Consider the following 19,131-nt stretch of genomic DNA (forward strand, 5'->3'; position numbering starts at 1 on the left):
CTTTTGTCAACATTCTGTATATATTAGTTCAAAGATTTTGTTATTCATATTATTATGTAGTGTTTTTAATTGAGTAATATTTTACTTCCATATTCTCTCTGGAATGTTTTAATTTATCACTTTGCAAGGCAATGCACCATTTTTATAAATATTTTGCATTTATTGAACTCCTCTTTAAAAACATATCTTACATTATCAGTGAGCCTTGAGTAGAATCAAAATCTTGCACTTTGTTTTATTACGAACCATTTCTTTTCATAATAAGGCTACGTTATTTCACACTCAACAGACGACCGTGTATTGGACAGTGACATGCATGTGATTGTTTGCAGGGCTTCTCGTCCAGCTCGTCGCTGCACTCTCACAAGTGTCCCGTGTCGGGCAAGCTCAGGGGTGGTCGCTTGCAGGGCAGGGGGCGGAGAAAGCCGCGAGAGAAGCGGACGCAGCGGACGAAGCAGAGGCTGCGAGCGAACGCTGGCTTGGGCGATGACTGCGAGCCCGAGGACGACGGGTCGAGTGAAAATGTGCCTACCATCGAGATCATTGTGTTCCCAATGGACACCGGTGACTCGCTACAGAACCAAGAACTGGTAAACGTAGTGTTCCCAGTGGAGGAGCATGCAAAAGATGATCCGTTGGCCTATCGAAGAAAAAGAAACAATTAGGATTTATTTATTTCTTTACTTTAAATGCTGTGTGAAGTAACTATGTTATGTGCAGAATTATATTTTTTTGTGTGTATAATTTATGTCTTACATTTTTCATTATACTCACTGATGTAAAAATAGCTCTAAGCTGCAAGTATTTGAGGCTAAATAATCAAGGAATAACTTGTGAATTGGCTCCAAAAACATAGTAAGCATATTTGGCCAGTTTTAAACAGGATATGCTGATTCTAAACCTTACAATATACAAATATGAAATGACATCTCTGCAATTGCAGAGTGTGTGGATAGGGTTGGGAGAACTTGGGAAAGTTCAGACTTACAGTAAGTAACATAGACTTCAGTAACATACCACATTCCACATAGATGTTTAGTTTGTTTCCTTACTGTATCAAACCTAGATTTTTGGCATTTGGAAAACTTTGCGTTGAGCTTGTGGGTTTTTTTCAGGGTACAGTCAAACCTCTATCTATCGTTTTTCAGGGGACCAACAAAAAAATTCAGTAGATGCGGACATTCAATAGATGTGGACTTCACTCTTAAGAATTTTTAAAAAATAATATTTAACCTCAAAATTAGTGTCAGAAATATGTCAGTTACTTGTCATTAAAGTAAAATCAGTTGAAAAATAAATAAAAATAGAAGTATTTTACTTAATTCAATTTACACTTGCAAAAAAAATCATAAGCACAATAAATCTACATGGAAATTAAAGTCGTTTTCAATATCCTGAAGTCTGAAATATGTTTACTCATGTCATCAAATGTAGAGCTGTCCTGAAGAAGCCGATTTTGCCAATATTTAATTGAATCGGCATTTCTGCCGACTTCCGATACGCTTGTTAATTTTCGGCCGATATTACTGAAAAACGAGAGAGACTGCCATAACCTAAAAATCCACGAGTACCCTTTTCAGTTTTCGTAGTAGTACTGCATTATTTCCGATCACATTATTTCTTCGCAACATGTGCCAAACGTACATATAAAAATTTAACATCCTTTTTTTCAATAATGTTCTTTAATTTTAATATGTCATAAATAAATACATCACTGTCACGGTAAATAGACATCTCGGTTGTTACGGTAACTGTAGTGCAAATGTGGTAGCTTTCGTGCTTCTGTAGTAATTATGGTATCGATAAAGAATCTTTAGTTCTTTTTATGGTAATTATCTTAGGATAACAATTGGGTTTGTACTGTAGTTATGGTACATCATCCATTTTTCTTCGTACGTTGTTGTTCATTTGCCTTTTCTTCATATTTACGTGATCCATTACTTGGCTGCAGATTTAAGGTGATATTTACTACTGTATACTATCATTACTGTTTTTATGACGGTTTCTTTCTAAGAAATGGTTATTTCTGCAAAATCTTTATGGTTAAACGATCATCTATTATAATTTATAGTGACGGGACCACATATTTTGAACGATCAATGCGGACAAAACGATAATTCGAACATCGGTACAAGCGGACTTTTTTAACTTTAGTTGTATGGCAATTTTGCCAGGACCGTAGAAAGTATACGATAAACACGGACAATCGATACATGCGAGTTCGATAGATAGAGGTTCGACTGTACTCCCATTTTCCCCACCAGAGCATACCTTTGCTGTTCCATCTTGCAGTTTCAGCCCATATCCATGTTTAATTGACTTCAATCAATGTCAACATAATGTTAAACACTAATTTTAATTGATTACTTCTTTCATTAATTTATATATTCACTCATATTGAAGTTAGTTCATAGCCTCTACCAATTAATTGGTTATGCTGATTGGTGCATATTTAAAAGTTACATAGAAGAGGAAATATGATTTGTTCAAAACTACACCTAATCAGTGCAGGTGCAGGACATTTAGAGCTATTTCTGTGTATTCTGTATTTGATAATTGATTTGTTTGTATTAAATAATGAATTATTTTGTGAGCTTTGAAAAGCTTTAGTGATACCATTTTTAATCTTATTAATTGCAAAAGAAAATTTGTAAAAGTTCAAATGTGATTTTTTTTTGTATTTGCTCTTCCATTTGCATAAATAAATTTTTGTAATTTATATTATAATTTTGTAAGAAAAATTTGTGTAAAAAGTTAAAGGCTGTGCAGTCATTTGAAGTCATTGCTAGAGATAAGATTATATGGTTTTTATTTTAGTCCAATTTCATTTTTAAAACAGAACATTTATGTGTATTTTTATTTTTATAAATACTGTTTTTTAATACTTACTTCACTAAAATAAGGTATTTGTATGCTGCCTTATGATGATTAAATAATTTGTAATAAATGGTTCTAAACCATTTAATTCAGAACAATAAATTAAATTGTGAGCATCTGTGGTTTATAGTGAGAGTAAGAGATACACATTAAAAAAAAATTAGTTTTTTCTTATCTTTGCACTTTGGTCCAATTTTTGTCCTCAAATAATGATATTCCTTGAATTTCAAACATTAAAAGATTACCTTTTTATGATTTTAATCAAGTTTTCTTTAAATGCTGCTTAATTCCATGATACAACTTATATTTGGCTCTGTTATGTGTATTAACTTGCATATCCAGTGTATTGACGTGCTTTTTGGTGTTACTTAAGTTTTATCGCAATTTACCATATAATCTTGTCTCTAGTCATTGTTAATTCAAAGTGTGTTACTATATTGTAAATTAGTAAGTTTTTTTTTAATAATGTAAAGAACATAAGCAACTTTTAATTGTAATAAAATCACATCACAAAATATGTGCACAATGCTATTGTAAACACTGCTTAAAGTAAAGTAATTTTAAGAAATTAGAATTTATTGCTGAATGTTTATGATGATACATTAATGTTAAAAATATCTTAAAACATATGATTCATTAATGTTCAAAATATCTGGAAACAGGTAGGGAAGAGTTAGGTTTACAGTTTTATTTTTCTTTTAATAAATTTTTCACTCCATAAAACCAAGGTATACTATTTTTTTTACATGTTTGCCTAATGCACAGTGATCATAGATTTTTAGTATATAATTAAAAAGTTATGAAGCAATTATTTCTTAATTATTAAGTTCTTGTGTTTTGACAGGTGACTGGTTGTTGCTCAGTGTTGCTTTCTGTATAAAACCTCATCACTCAAAGGATATATTTTACATATGTAATGTATGGTTGAGACATTTGTTAATGTTGTTATATAAACATGCTTAAAAATTTTTTTTTTTTACTAAATTACAAACAAACTACATATTTAAAAGAAAATTAAAACATCTTTTTGGATATTTATTAGTTAACTACATTTTATAAAACAATAGCTAATTTTTTTATCATTAATTTATTACCATAAATTTAATTCAAATGATTTCTAAATAATAATATTACAGTAAATTCTCTTTAGTACGTACCCCTCCTTTACGTACTATTCTGTATAAAGTATTAACACGTCGGTCCCTTGAAAGGCAATGATAATTCATAGGGATTATTATCATATAACGTACAATTTTCCTTGGCGCGAATCATTATTACTCGGTAATACGTACAATTTTTATTCGTGTGAACAAAAAAAGTTTATGTAATATTTCTCTATGTAGTATTTCTACGTAGAATAATTGCATTCACTCGTTTTACTTCGCTATACGCCATATTACGTTGCTTACATTGCTTTACAAGCGTGTTTATTGATGAACATGGCTAAAAAAAACAATATCGTCAGTGCAGGAAACAGCGCGCGGCTAAATTTCATTTTAGCGCGAAACATTACTCAACTTACGTATTTACGTGTTAACTGACTGCCAAATCAAATTTATCAACATCAAACGAAGACACGGGGCCAAATTTTAAATATTGTTGAATGTACTATATTATGCATATTATCGTTGTTGAATAAGCAAATGGTTACGGCAGCGATAAAGTGTTTTATTACTCGTACCTACTGGCTACACTGCAGCCTGTGACCGAGCGTCTCGAGGTTGGCTATGCTGCATCTTGTAGCTAATCTAAACAGTGTTTTGTTCGCGACGTAACGTAACCTAAACGGTAATGACGTATAAACGGAATATACCCTGAAATTGTAATTAAATTCCACTTGCACATTGAAAGAACTCGCGCTTTCTATTATATATTGTTAGTTTTGTTAAATATATACTAGATAAAATGGCAAGTGAAACTTTCCGCCGCAACTAAAGATTTGTAGGTCACACTATGAGTACAGGTACTAAAAAACGTGTCGGTATTAGTATTGCAACAAAACTCGAGATTCTAAAAGCGGTTGACAACTGCAAGAAGAAGTGTGATGTGGCAAAACAATTTAATATCGCGCCCACAACTCTGTCTACAATAATCAAAGACAGAGCTAAGATAGAAGAGAATGCAGCAAAATTGCACCACAAGAGGCAACGGTACAGTAAATGTGTGGATAGTGACCTCGACAAAAATCTTTTTGATTGGGTTGTTCAGGCACGATCCAATAATATACCAATTTCTGGCACAATACTGCAAGAGAAAGCACGCATGGAGGCATTAAGGCTTGGAATGGATAATTTCCAAGCCTCAAGTGGGTGGCTTACTCGATTTAAAGCAAGGTGGAATCTAAGTACACTTAAAATATGTGGCGAAGAAGCAACAGTTGATACCACAGTGACAGAAAATTGGAAAACGAATTTACATTCTCTCACAGCAGGTTATGCTGATAAGGACATTTTCAATGCCGACGAAGCTGGCTTTTTTTATAATCTCTTGCCAGACAGTACTTTAAGCCACAAAGGTGAAACCTGCCATGGAGGGAAACGCAGTAAGGAAAGATACACTGTACTTTTCTGCACTAACTCTGATGGCTCTGAAAAATTGAAGCTTTTAGTTATTGGTAAATATGCAAAACCTAGATGTTTTAAGAACATTAAAAAAACACCTTGCACCTATAAAAACAATAAAAATTCATGGATGACTGCTGTGTTGTTTAAGGAGTGGTTACAAATTTTGGATGCCAGAATGGGAGCATACAACAGGAAGATTTTGTTGTTTCTGGACTCTTGCAGTGCACACAAAGTTGGTGTCGAGTTACAGAATGTAAAGATAGTTTTTTTTCCACCTAACTGCACAAGCAAATTACAGCCTTTAGACCAGGGTGTAATTTCTCAAGTAAAACGCTTGTACAGGAGGCAACTAGTGCAGTTTCTATGTTGGCAGATGGAACACCAGAAAGATGTTTCAAAATTGAAGTGGAACATTTTAAATTCCATGGAAAGACTTTGTTTGGTGTGGGACAAAATCCCTCCTGTTTCAATTGCAAAATGCTTCAAGAGGGCAGGTTTCAGCACTGACAACTCTACAGATGCATCTCTGGAAGCTGATGTCCAGTGCCAAGAAGAAGATATACTTGAATGGTCTAAAGTCACAGTAAATCTGCAGGTGCAAGAAGCAACATTTGCTGACTATGTTGAAGTAGACACAGCTCTGGAGACTTGCCAAGAACACAACGACAACATTTCTGCTCCTGCTGGTAGTACTGAAGACCTGCTGGAGGATGATGCGGAACAGGAGATAAAACGTCCTACAAAGCAAGAGGCAACCAATGCTCTGGATGTTCTCCACAGAATGTTTTTGACATCTGAAGTGCCAGAAGCAAACATGGAACTTTTCAGGAAAGTTGAGTGTGTGGTAATGAAAGATATTTCACAGCGAAAAGTCCAATCTACCATTCTGAATTTCATGCAAACATTGTAGGTCTAACTAAGTGTACATTGTAAAGTTGAACATAGTTTTTATTATTAGTACATACTTATTTTGTTAGTTTTATTTACCGGTAACTTATGTCAGTGCCCAAATTTTTGTAATTAATGTTTTCAAAGTGGAGAAAATATGGAAGATATGGAAATAATACTGTATTGTAGGGCCTATGAAATGAACATTTAAAAACATCTCTGATGCACTGTATGAATGGCTATTACTTCCACTGCAAAAAGAGGTAAGCCTACTATGTATGTATATTTAAGGTTACCTATGTATTTAAATTATATTAACTATGTTTTACTAATATTTTGCATTACTTTATTTTTTTAAGTAAGTAAATCACGTTATTGATAAAAACAAGGTGTGTAAGACCACATACATACGTTTTAATTAGAAAATGAAAAAAAAAAAACTGTAAACATGTGCGAGTAGCGACATTTTTTTGGTTTAGGGTAACTCCTCTATAAAGTACTCCTCTATAAAGTAGTATCATATTTTTAGTCCCCTAAAGTACTTTATAAAGGGAATTTACTGTATAATGTTAATTAAAAAAATAATTTTGGTCACAAAGAAAACAAAATACTAATATTTTTCATCAATGCTACGTAATGATATAATCATGAAAATATTCTCTTAAAAGAATCCTTCTTAAGTTCCTTTCGTTTATCTGGTTTTCATCCATCCATTTTTTTTAAAGCCACTTGATTTTTGAGAGTTAAAAACACATGTATAGAATTTCATTTTACATTAACTTTCATCAAGTAAGTTCTCAGTTACTTAACATAATTAGTCCCATTGAAAAAAATATGGTCATAATTGACAATAGATGTACGATCTGGTCCACCTTCACTTGATGAAGCTCTGATACATTCTGTCAGATTGTCTTTCACTGTTCTCCATCTCTTTACTTATAATTAGGGACAAGATTGTATGGGGGATTGCAATAAAACCTTAAACACAAAAAAGCATGTCAATACATTATGTGACACCAAAGTGCAAGTAATACACCATAAAGCACCAAAATGCAAATCACAAAATTTTTTAGCAATTTTGATCAAAACTTAAATCACAAAAATGTTTCCTTTTAAGATATGTTTTAATTAAGTGAAAATAATTTATTTAGCTTCAAGTGCGTAACAAACTGTATGTACTAACCACAAATATAATAATTCTTGATTAATTTTTATTTTTTGAGCAGTTAGATATGATTATTACATGTTATATTTGTTGAATAATATCCTATCTTAATGATTAACAGAATTCATAAATAATAAAAACAATAACACAAAAATTTTCTGTTTTCAAGATGAAATTGGCGTCAAAATAAAACCATAAAATCTTGATTCTACTTTTAATGTATAACAGTCAAAGCTACTGTTACTGATCAGTTCTGGGGGAAATGATACTGTTATCATTTCAACGCTTTCTTTTGTACCAACTATCCTCTATCACCTCTACTTATAGATAAGTACTTGCAGTAGATAATATTACACACAAACAGTAAGAAAAAAAACAGTCACTGCATTTTGCTTTCCATAGGACAGTGTCTTAATGTGAAGGAGTTAATTGTGATTAGGGTATGCAGTGTGTGCGTACTTGAATGCAAGTACATTTTCTGTGGTGTCAATGTGCTGTTAGGCGCAACATATTTCTCGGTATTTTACCTGTAGTGGTGCTTGCCTTACGCTCTGGGAATCTGACTGCCAGATAGTGTGCAGGCTATACAATGTAATTAAAACCACAATGGGTAGTACAAAACCAAACACAGAATATGTATTTTATCATAAAATAAAGACAAGCACTGTAGGCACAAAATAACTCTTGACACACAAAAAATTTCAACAAAAAATTACACAATATGACAACTATAATAGCTAAGAAATAAATAATATAAATAATGTAAGATAAAATCTTTTGTAGAATTATAATGGTCCACTGACTGTTCAATTAAAACATATTTTATTAAAATCTCAAGAAATTTACAGTAGACACAGAGAGTTAAATATACTCGAGTGATTCAACAATGTACATGGCAAGTATATTGAAACAAATGTATACTCTGTGTTCAATGTTTTCAGAATTATATTTGAATTGTACTTGTCAGTTCAAAATTTCAAGTTAAATACTCAGACCTCTTGTGGAGATGAGTACTAACAAGCCACTTTTCAAAACCATGATTCACACAATTAAATTGTAGGGATTTTTTTTTTAAAATAGTGTCTTTCAAATCCAGGGACCTTAATTCAACATAATTTTATCCCTTAAATCACCTGGTGTAGATGAAGTTGGATGGGGTGGGTAATGGTGCACTTTCTATTGCACAGTATGGCGTCGCTAACACAAAATTTCAGTTGTATCACAAAAACTATTTATTCTCCCAATAATATTTAATGTTTACTTTGATGCACTGGGGCTTACTGTGAATTCACTCAAGTTAACACTCAATGCCGTGTTAAAACATAATTTTTGGGGGATATCCTGGAGCTAGAGCCAGACTCCTGGTCCAACCATGCCCATTGGAACACTCCTCGATTTGAATTGTTCAAACAGCCACACTGTGTTGATGCTTTCATACTGTCAAATGCAATGAACAACCAAAATTAAAAAATTGAACAAAACACAAATAAATGTTGGCATTCAAAAAATAATGTGCATTCTGAATAACATAACTTCTATTTAAATGAATGATAAATATGTGTAACAATCTATTTCAAGCATTTTTTGCAGTAGTACATTGTTTAAAGTAAATTAATTAATTAAAATATGTATGCTAGGACCTAGTTGTAAGTTAGCATACAGTAATGTGGTTTGGTTTATTACATTGTGATAACTAGAAAATTGTTTGTAATGAAGCATTGTAACCAAACACCACTCACCAAAGCATAGAAGGAGACTAAAATTTTTCCGCTGGGTAAGCGAAACATTTAAACAGAGCATAGACAAATGTGATTTGTGTTTATGCAGGTGTGTGTGTGTGTGTGTGTGTGCATGCATGCGCATGCGCATGTGCATGTGCATGTGTGCCTGAAAATACTGCTTTCCTATCTTTTTAACATTTATTAATTTCTCACATTTATTTGTATAAAAAATTAAATTTTTGTATTGTGAGAATGGTTTTGTTAGCTAACAACATGAATAGCTGGTCTTGTTTCATGTTGACAATAATAATGTTTGTTCCTGCATTTTCAAGTACAAATGTTTTTTATTCATGTTTGTTTTTTCATAATGCATTATAAAAGCTGACCTACATGATTGTTATTCAGTGCAGTACATTACAGATGATCTGGTCATTTTGGAATATACTGCTAATTGTTGGAGATGATGGAAAATAATATTTATAAATGTACTTTTTAGCATTTATTCTGGATTCTATAGTGTTTATTACAATTTATTTTTCAAGATTTTGAGCATTTTAAACGCATCATTGGTAGGGGTGAGTGAATAGTGGAATTTGGGGTTTCAGTATTTTCAAATAAAATAGTACATACATATTTGGAATCTAATGGGAATAATTTCAAAGTCAAATAGAATTCATATTTTGCTTTGGTGTATTACAGAATGCCATTAGTAAAAAAATTATGTTTTAAAATGCACAGACATGGAACGTATATGGGGGGGCAGAGGTTCTCTCCCCCCCCCCCATCCCCCCCAATCCTGAAATTAAGAAACCCTTCCTCAAGGGGACCCGTTTACACTTGCAGAATCGTGACTGTGAAACGTTAATAAACATAAACATCAAAAATATGTTTTATGGAAAACATTCTGTACATTTTAAAGTTTTGTGCTTATTATATGCATAGAGGCAAAATATGGGCAGTGTACAACATACGTGCACTGTATCCAGAGATGACTTGTGTCGATTAAAACACATGCCCCCCTTGCAAATCTTTTAGATTTGCATCCCTGTTCACATATAAAGTTTCCAGATACCAAGACTAAATTAATTTATACAGCAAGATGTGCTGTCCTTGAGACTTACCGTATATACTCGTGTATAGCGCGCCCATTTTTCCCCTCAAGTAAAGGAAAAAAATAAGGATGCGCGCTATACACGGGAAAAAAAAATTTTGGGGGGGGGGGGGAGGCGGGGAGGAGTGGAAGTCGTTAACTGCCGGTGACGGGTGACGTTTCTGGCCAGCCCCCACACATACGCACAAGCAACAAGGCCTCTGTTTCACACACACACACACACACACGCACACGCGCGCGCGCAAGCTCGCACATCATGGTCTCTTGTTTATTTTTAGACCTCCCCCCTTTACAGAAAGCCAGCTCAGAAGCTAGTAAAAAGAGAGAGAGAGAAAGAGAGAATGTTGTCAACAGTCCCCCCCCCCCCCCCGGCAACTTCTTCGCTTCCTCCATTCCTCACCGGTGAGTCATCAAGTTCTCCGCGCCAGCTTAGCAACGTAGCGCGGCACGCCTCCCTCCCTTCCTTCCTTCCACGTACCAGTTGTGACGATATAGCGCTTTATTATCTTCCGTTTAGACAGCAGAGTTTATGTATTTTCCTGACGCATCACCACACATCAATTTAAATAATCAGGTACCACAAAATGTTAGTAAAATTTATTTATGGGGGAAAAAAATTTTCAATTTTTTTTTCTTTGGAATTAGTTGCAAAAATCGTGGTGCGCGCTATACACGAGGGCGCGCTATACACGAGTAAATACGGTAATTTGGAAGGAACTAGACACCAGTGTGTCCATTTATTTTTAAAAAGGTTTTTTAAGAAATTCTTGATAGCATAACTGAACTATAATACCGTATTTACTCGCATATAGGTCGCCATTGCATATAGGTTGCACCCATAATTTGAGGTCTTGAATTTGGTATTTAAGATTCCCCCCATATAGGTCGCACCGGTAATTCATTACACATACGCATTGCACCACAGTAAAAAAAAAAAATTAAAAAAAGGGCCGCAAATTGATAGAAATTTACTGTCAATAGCGCACAGTGCGCGGAGAAAGGTCATTGTACTCGATTAGCAGTTGTTACGGCACGGCGTAGCCGCCCGCTGGCTCTCTCTGTTCTCTGAGCTGCACATGCGCAGTATAACTCACTCAACGCTCCGCCCAGACTCGTGACCTTCCATCAGCAGACAGCCAATAGATGCGAGCTTAGCGGAAAAAATTATAAGCTCTACCTCCCGTGTACCAGTATTGTCCAGTTCTAATACCAGTTTATTGGTATACACACCAGTTTTCTCGCTTACGTGACATTTTCAAGTTTACGTTCATCTTGATGTATTGATACCAATTAATTAATTACAATCCCCAGAAATAAATTGTTAGTTTAAAAAATATGCGTCAACTGTACAATATTTCCGAAATGATAAAATACGTTTAAAACAGTTACCAAGACTCCGCTCATTTTATCTTGTGAGTTTGTCTCGTACCAGTATTTCGGCTAAGTTGTGACATAAAAACGTATCAGAACTTAACAATCAGCCACGATTATACATTCGTGAGTTTACGTTTTTCCCTCGTGCATTTTAGATTGTCTCCTGCTATAATTACTCCAACTTTTACATGCCTAGGCTTAAATTATTACATGTTTAGAAATAAAAGCAACTTTTCATGTTATAAAATATGTATATTTTGCGATTTAAAATGTTCATTGCAGACTATAAACGTTACGTTTTTCACGATGTTTTTAGGCCTAAGTACTAGCTAATCTTATCTACTCTTAAAGTACCCACGGTATTTTCTGGTTGTTTATAATTGTTACGTGACGTAAATAGCGGGATGGATTTGATTTTTGAGACGTAATTCGTGTGAAAGTATTGTATTGGACTAAATGGGAACTAAACGGGACCTGAAGAATTTAGTGCAAATAACGGGAAAACGTAAATAACGGTACGTAACGTAAATAAGGGGTTTCAATGTATGTGTACATGGTAAATAAATTTGCCTATACCTATATAAACTTCTTTTTCGCATTTTAAAGCAAAATATTGCAAAAAAAAATCCTCAAAAATTTAAAAAAAAAATTTCTTCACATATATGTCGCACTTCATTTTTTCCCCATCAAATCTGGTAAAACTGCCACGACCTGTATGCGAGTAAATCCGGTAATTAGCTAAACAAAATTGTAAAGTTTAAAATTAACGGCAAACCATTTATCTCAGTTTTTTTTTATATCAAGTTATACTTAATATCAATTGTGAATTGGAATAAGAAAAAATAAAATATTAACATGGCAAATAATATTCAATTATAAAAAAATTTTCAAAAAATGTGTAAAGTATAATTTAAAATAAGCTACACCTGTGAAGTTTTCTGAACATAAGTGGTACATTTTACACTCTGCCATTTGGTTTGCCACGTTTCAAACCCTGATAACTTGACTCTACAGCACTTCGCCCGGTATCCATTTATGGCATTGAACTTCGATTAACTACATTTAAAAAATAAAAATCCCTTTTTTAAAATTTTTAATGAACATTGATTTAGCCTATTCACTCCCCAGGACAATAGGACTACACGCATAGATAAAAATTACGTCCGAATCCATGTACCATGGCAGTTTTTCGTTCCTTTTTTTCTGTAATCAATGAAACTGTAAAATAACTGTGGTTCATTCAGCATTTTTTATGTGGTAGCAAACCATGTACAAATTTTCATCGTAAAGATAGCACTAATAATTAAAGACTTTATTATGGTTGCTCTGTTCAGTTACCAAAGTACCAAATGATTAAACAAAACAAATAGTGTGAAAACAGGAAATTAATTGCATTGTACCCTCAAACATGGTGACTGACAAAAATCTATAATTAAAGCAAATACATAGATGCTTATAATTGAATTAAATGTTTGTAGTATTTATTTTAAAGTTGTACAAATTATAACAAACTGTCAGAAAAAATACGGTATGTGTTGATATTCCTAATATCATTCTGTATACAGTAAAACTCGCTTAAGACGTTCCCGCATAATCATTTTTCCTGTTTATAACATGAAAATAATTATTTCCTTGATCACTTCCATATATCCCTATGTTAATTTTTCCTATTCAAAACGTTTGCATTTATATATGCTTCCCGCATATAACGTTTATCATTTCAGGAATTAAATTATGTTATAAAGTTTATCTGTACACTTTTAAACTTTATTTATAGTTAAACCTTTAGATAATTGTTTCGAAACACTAACAAACATGACCGTTAAGTTCTTTGCCGCATGCAGCACGCGTTTACGATACACTTTTTGGCCAATCATCTGCTTGCATTCGTATCCTTTGTGAGGCTGTTCCATCTGTACACCATTTCCCTCATTCGAGGGACACAACTGGTTCAGCAATATAAGGATAAGGAGCTAATTCAGTTTCATTGTTTGTTGAGCGCTGTGGTAAAATTTTATATGGTGGACGTAATAATGAACGTTTTAGTTTACTCATCTTGCTATGATTTCCATTTTAGGCCGGATTTACCTGTAAATTGTATAGAATTTTTCTTAAAACGTGTGTTGAAAAATCATGGAACAAGGCTTATTCAAACCTTGGCAATGCACAGGTTCCTTCAAGCTCCAAGGTTGTTTGATCTGCTCAAACTTAAAGGAATGACGGACATCTTGCATGTTGGTTGTGCTTTGAGATTTTGTTTTTCCGTAAGAAGACGTTGCATTGATTGCCAAAGTTTTATGGTATTGATCATCTATGACTGCTGGAAAAAAAAAACCTAAAATGATTTTAAAAAAAGCTCAGGATATAAAAACTCATGCCTTGGGTAGAAAATATGTCACTGAAAATCGTATACGCAATTGGAGGGGCGGGGGGAAATTGGTTTTGAGTGATGTTGTTATTTCAATAAAAAGTTTATTTAAAAGGTGAGAATTTGTAGTGTGTGCTTGCTCAGCAATTTTCATTATATTTTATTTATAATCTTTGTAACATGGCATTGATTTCCGTCGTCCGTGACCAATATGTTTATGGCTTCACTGATGTAAACAAAACAGCTGCGATCGGTAGCCATTAATTTGTTTTTTTCCTGGTCTGTCAAGGTAAACATGTTATTCGGATTTAATCCATAAATAAAATATTTATTACACGGTGTGTTTAGATACATGTACTATATATGACAGAAATGTACTGAAAATATTTATAAATTTTGTATTACCATTGAAGCAAAATTAAAGAATGCTGCCAAAACATAACCACAGAGGTTAACACCAGTACCAAGAATGCTAACTGTGCTGAAGTTAGCTCTATCCGCAGGATCTATTTACCGCCCGGTGCTTGGGAAAACATACTACGTGATTCCACGAAACTAAGGCAAATTCTGTCACAGTTTTTTATTTTTTTTACATCAAAATGTGCAATGATGCTGACAAATCTAAGGAAACCTAAGGACCTTCCTACAGGTGTCTACTACCATTATAAAATAAAATTCAAGAGTCAACCACCACACAGTTAGCATCAGTCTCTCCGAGAGCCTCCAATGTGTGGTTTCAAAGTAATGTCTGTCAAACATTAATTTTTCCCCATTCACTTTGGCCATTGGTAATGATAGAGCTAATACATAAGGGTCTTCCTACAGGTGTCTGCTACCAATAAATAATAAAATTAGAGAGAGAAACACTGTACAGGTTGCACCAGGGCCTCTGAGGATCTCCAATGTGTGGTTTTCATGGTAACTTCAAAGGTAATTCAATATTTTGAATAATTACTAAATTAATTTTAACCAAAAACAAATATTTGTGGTAATGGAATCCCCACAAATGGCCAAATTTTAAAAGAGAAAGCTGAACAAACAGCGCATAACCTAAGTTTGTCATTTTAATGACTTTTTTTTATGTAGCAACTGATCTGTTCTATTTCCCTTGTAAGAAGTTTTCCCTGTTAAGAATTTTTTATCATCCAGTCCCTTGAAAAACGTCTTAACAGGGTTTTACTGTAATTTGGAGATTGTATCATGTTTATTCACTACCGTCAAGCTAATGCGGATTTGTTGATTTTATAAATACTGTTAATTTTTAATCTCTGATTAAACGTTTTAAACATGCATTGCCGTTCACGTTAATATGAATTATAATGATAGATTAGAAACAACGGCATAAAAAGTAGGTGAAAAGCTAATCATTTGTAACCATGAGAAACTAAACAGATGTACATGTAAATATTCACAATTTTAATTTTTGATATTCGACCTTCGAATGCAATTAATTTGTTTAATTGCTATTAGCAACTGCTGGATTTACGAATATTCACACACCTCTAGTTGCTGTTTTAGTATGTTTCTCAGACTTTTTTTTCCCAGTTAATGCATTCAAGCTATTAAAGTATTTTAAATGTAGCTTTGCAGGTAATAAAATACTTTATATGTCTGTAATCACAGTAATTTATTAGAAGAACTGAAAAACTCCACTTTGTATTAATAATTTCCACATTTGTATTAATTGCTGGTGTGAATTAACAGAGTTTGCATTCAGCCTTGATACATGAGCCCTAATTCACCTTCTTTAACCAACCACCCAAACCTAAATCATTGAATAGGTATTGTTTCGAACACAAATTTAATGTCACATATACGGTTACAAATTTATGAATGTGAATCGTTGAACTTTTTAGCATGGTGCCAAACTTACATTTGTATTCCAAACATTTAGAATTAACCTTAACCTGAATCCACTCATGTTTTCAGTAGAAATGTAAACAACATAAATATATGACATGTTAGGTTTTGTGAGACTTTGTACACGCTACACAAAACATACAGTTTGAATCAGTGATGATGCTATGTCTTTCAACCTCATCTTCCCCCTAGCAATCGTTATACTGCTCACAGAAGAGAGCATAGAGTAACTATTGGTCTATTGCCATGGCTTCCAAATAAAAAAAATTGGTCTGGTCGTGAAAAAGTGTGAAAATTTTCCTGGGTAGTGATTTGGAATTTATTTGTCGAAGAGTTTATAGCATTTAATGTGGCTATTTATTTATTTCAAACAATGTTTCCATCATCTCTACTGATAGTCAATATATTCTGTCAATCTGCACAAAATCGATCTTGCTCATAACCAGTTTTACATCTGTTTCAACTGACAATATAAGTATTAGAGGGATGTAGCCAGTTGCACAATACTGGAATATATCTCCCATACCCTTCCCTTGCACTTAACATACTTAGTTGTTTTAATTTGTGTGGTTTGCCCTACAGTATAGACTATGGTGTACAAAAAATTTTTTGTCTGAGAGTGCCAAAATAAAAACAATTGCTGTAAAAACCATCAAGTTATTTTACAAATAATTTTCAGCTGCCAATACACAAAAAATATTCCCCGTGAAATGATGGTGTATTTTAGGACAAGTAATTTTTTTATTACTAAGCCATCTTGTTTGAAAGAAAACATGTAGCAGAAATTTAAAAGTATTCAAATTGGGTAGAATTGCTAGAGATAAGATTATATGGTTTTTATTTTAGTCCAATTTCATTTTTAAAACAGAACATTTATGTGTATTTTTATTTTTATAAATACTGTTTTTTGATACTTACTTCACTAAAATAAGGTATTTGTATGCTGCCTTATGATGATTAAATAATTTTTAATAAATGGTTCTAAACCATTTAATTCAGAACAATAAATTAAATTTGTGAGCATTTGTGGTTTAAAGTGATAGAGTAAGAGATACACATTAAAAAAAATATATATATATAGAAGATTCATAGATTACTTTCCATGTCTTGCTTCTTTGAATACTGTGCATGCTATCTTAAGTATAAATTTCCTTGTTTTAATTTTTTTTCCAGGTCTCTTGAAGTGTAAAATAGGGGTTAGATTGAAAATTTAAATATTCTTCTCTGTTAATATTAATTGCTATCCACAAGGTGACAAAAAGTCTAAATAAATTCTGCAAAAAATTATTTGAATACTAACCTTTTAAACTCCTATGTCGTGCCATTTTCAACATCTTTAATTACCTGTTCCTGTTGCACAGAACAGTGTCACATGACTCAAGAGATTGGAGAGCCAGACTGAACAAAGTGTTGGCACAGGTTTAAAGATGGCTAACATTGCATGTCATAGGAGTCTAAGGGGATAATTAATACAGTTGGTGGCTACAGAAACAATTGGTAATCAAGATGAAATATGTAATGAAGCAGTAGTGAAATGTGTGTTGGTTAAGTGATTGAAATGTGTACAGAAAGGGCAAGTATTTCAGTTGTTTTTGGGTACGTATTTACGTGTTAGTTTCTGACAGTTTATGTAAAAATACTATTTTTTTTATTTATAAATACAGCATAGTCTGACTTATTTGTATTAATCAGGGGTAGGCTAGCAAACTTTTATAAATTCTTGAATGAAAACATTTTTCAAGAAGTACTTATGATTAACTATTGTGGAAACCTAACAAAGTATGTATAAATCATGTGAGAGAATTGCAGTTTCTAAGATTGAAAATGTATTTTTAAATGCCAAAATAAATGACAGTAAACTGTATCAAATATTAAAACTTATTGCAGTTATATTGATATAAACTAGTTGGCACTAGTTAATTTGCAAAACCATTAATAAGTATTTAAATATTTTTTTTTTTTTTTCCATCATAAATCATGTATAAAACTGGGATATATTTTTTGTCAGGAATATTGTTTGCCCAGATGAAAATAGTTCAACTGAATTTTGTAATTTTTTTGATACTTTTGCTTATTTTTTTTCATTTAAAATATACACTGTAATGGTTTGAAGAATGAACTTATGTAATGAGTGAGGATTGTAATTTTGAAATATCCTGTTTTAATGGTTTTGGTTTTTCCAGCTCATAGCCATTCTTTTCAGTGGCCACATTTTTTTTTTTTTTTTTTTTTTGCAAATGCTCTATGATTCTAGCTAAAAAAAACAAACTAATATGATAAATGTAATTTTTGGCACTAAAATTTGTGTTTACCTATGTTTATACTGTATACACAGTGTGTATTTTATGTATTATAATATCTGCTTAAAGTTTCCTTTTTTTTTTTTTTTGTTAAAATAGTAAGTTTATATTGTACAGAATACAAAAAATGCTAATCTGTAATTTATACCATGTTTTTATTCTCGAATCATTTCATTATGTAGTAATATTTACATAAATTGAAAATATTTTTTTATTTGTGTAACATTAATTAAATACAATGAAATGAATTCATACCGTGTGTGCTGTATAGTGTGTGTAAATTTATTTATATGTTTTGTTTGGAATTTATGCGATTTTGTAATTAAAATTAATTGTTGACTGATAATTTTGTATTTGGTTATTTGTAAACTTTAAACTGCAAGTGAATGTCATTATTTACTGGCCTCTGTTAGCAAAAGAAAAAGGGTGGGTTATTGTGTTTGTGTGAACAGCTCAAAACCTTTAATAATGACGACGAACTTGAAAATTAGACTATGTTATTCATGAGACAGTGTGTTATGTGAGGTGGCCTTAAATAGTTTTTTTAGAATGGACAACATTAAATAAAAATTAAAAAGTGTTAATGCAAGATTTTGTGTACTATGTTTCTATGCACAGAGGATAATAAAGATTGCGTGACCAACAATATTGCAAGTGACTCTAGACAGGTTGTCCACATTCTGAAAGTTCAGGGAGAATGAGAGAAAAGTTATGGAAGTTGGAATTGGTCAAGGAATGTATTGAAATCCTGGAAAAGTAATGGATATTGCCCAGTGATTATAATTTGAAGGGAAAATGTCACGCTTCAGTCTGCCATCAACCAAACTGTGCAAACCATTTTTTTTTATGTTTTAGTGCAGATTAATATACCATATAATGGTGTATGCAAAGTTCTGTTAAATA

At 32.7% G+C, this 19,131-nt stretch overlaps 1 protein-coding gene across 4 annotated transcripts in view; it reads left to right on the top strand.

Annotated features, from left to right (window-relative positions):
- LOC134527077 (zinc finger protein 26-like) overlaps positions 1 to 18,574 on the top strand; it is a 124,641-nt gene extending 106,067 nt beyond the window's left edge. For all 4 annotated transcript variants that reach the window (XM_063359418.1, XM_063359420.1, XM_063359419.1 and 1 more), the window contains exon 16: positions 333 to 18,574. In XM_063359418.1, the coding sequence (XP_063215488.1) occupies positions 333 to 665 (333 nt within the window). In that variant the 3' untranslated portion in view covers positions 666 to 18,574. The remainder of the gene's footprint in view (positions 1 to 332) is intronic.
- The last annotated feature ends 557 nt before the right edge of the window (positions 18,575 to 19,131 follow it).

The sequence above is a fragment of the Bacillus rossius genome, chromosome 1, assembly GCF_032445375.1.
Source record: "Bacillus rossius redtenbacheri isolate Brsri chromosome 1, Brsri_v3, whole genome shotgun sequence".
In the NCBI taxonomy this organism is placed as follows: domain Eukaryota; kingdom Metazoa; phylum Arthropoda; class Insecta; order Phasmatodea; family Bacillidae; genus Bacillus; species Bacillus rossius.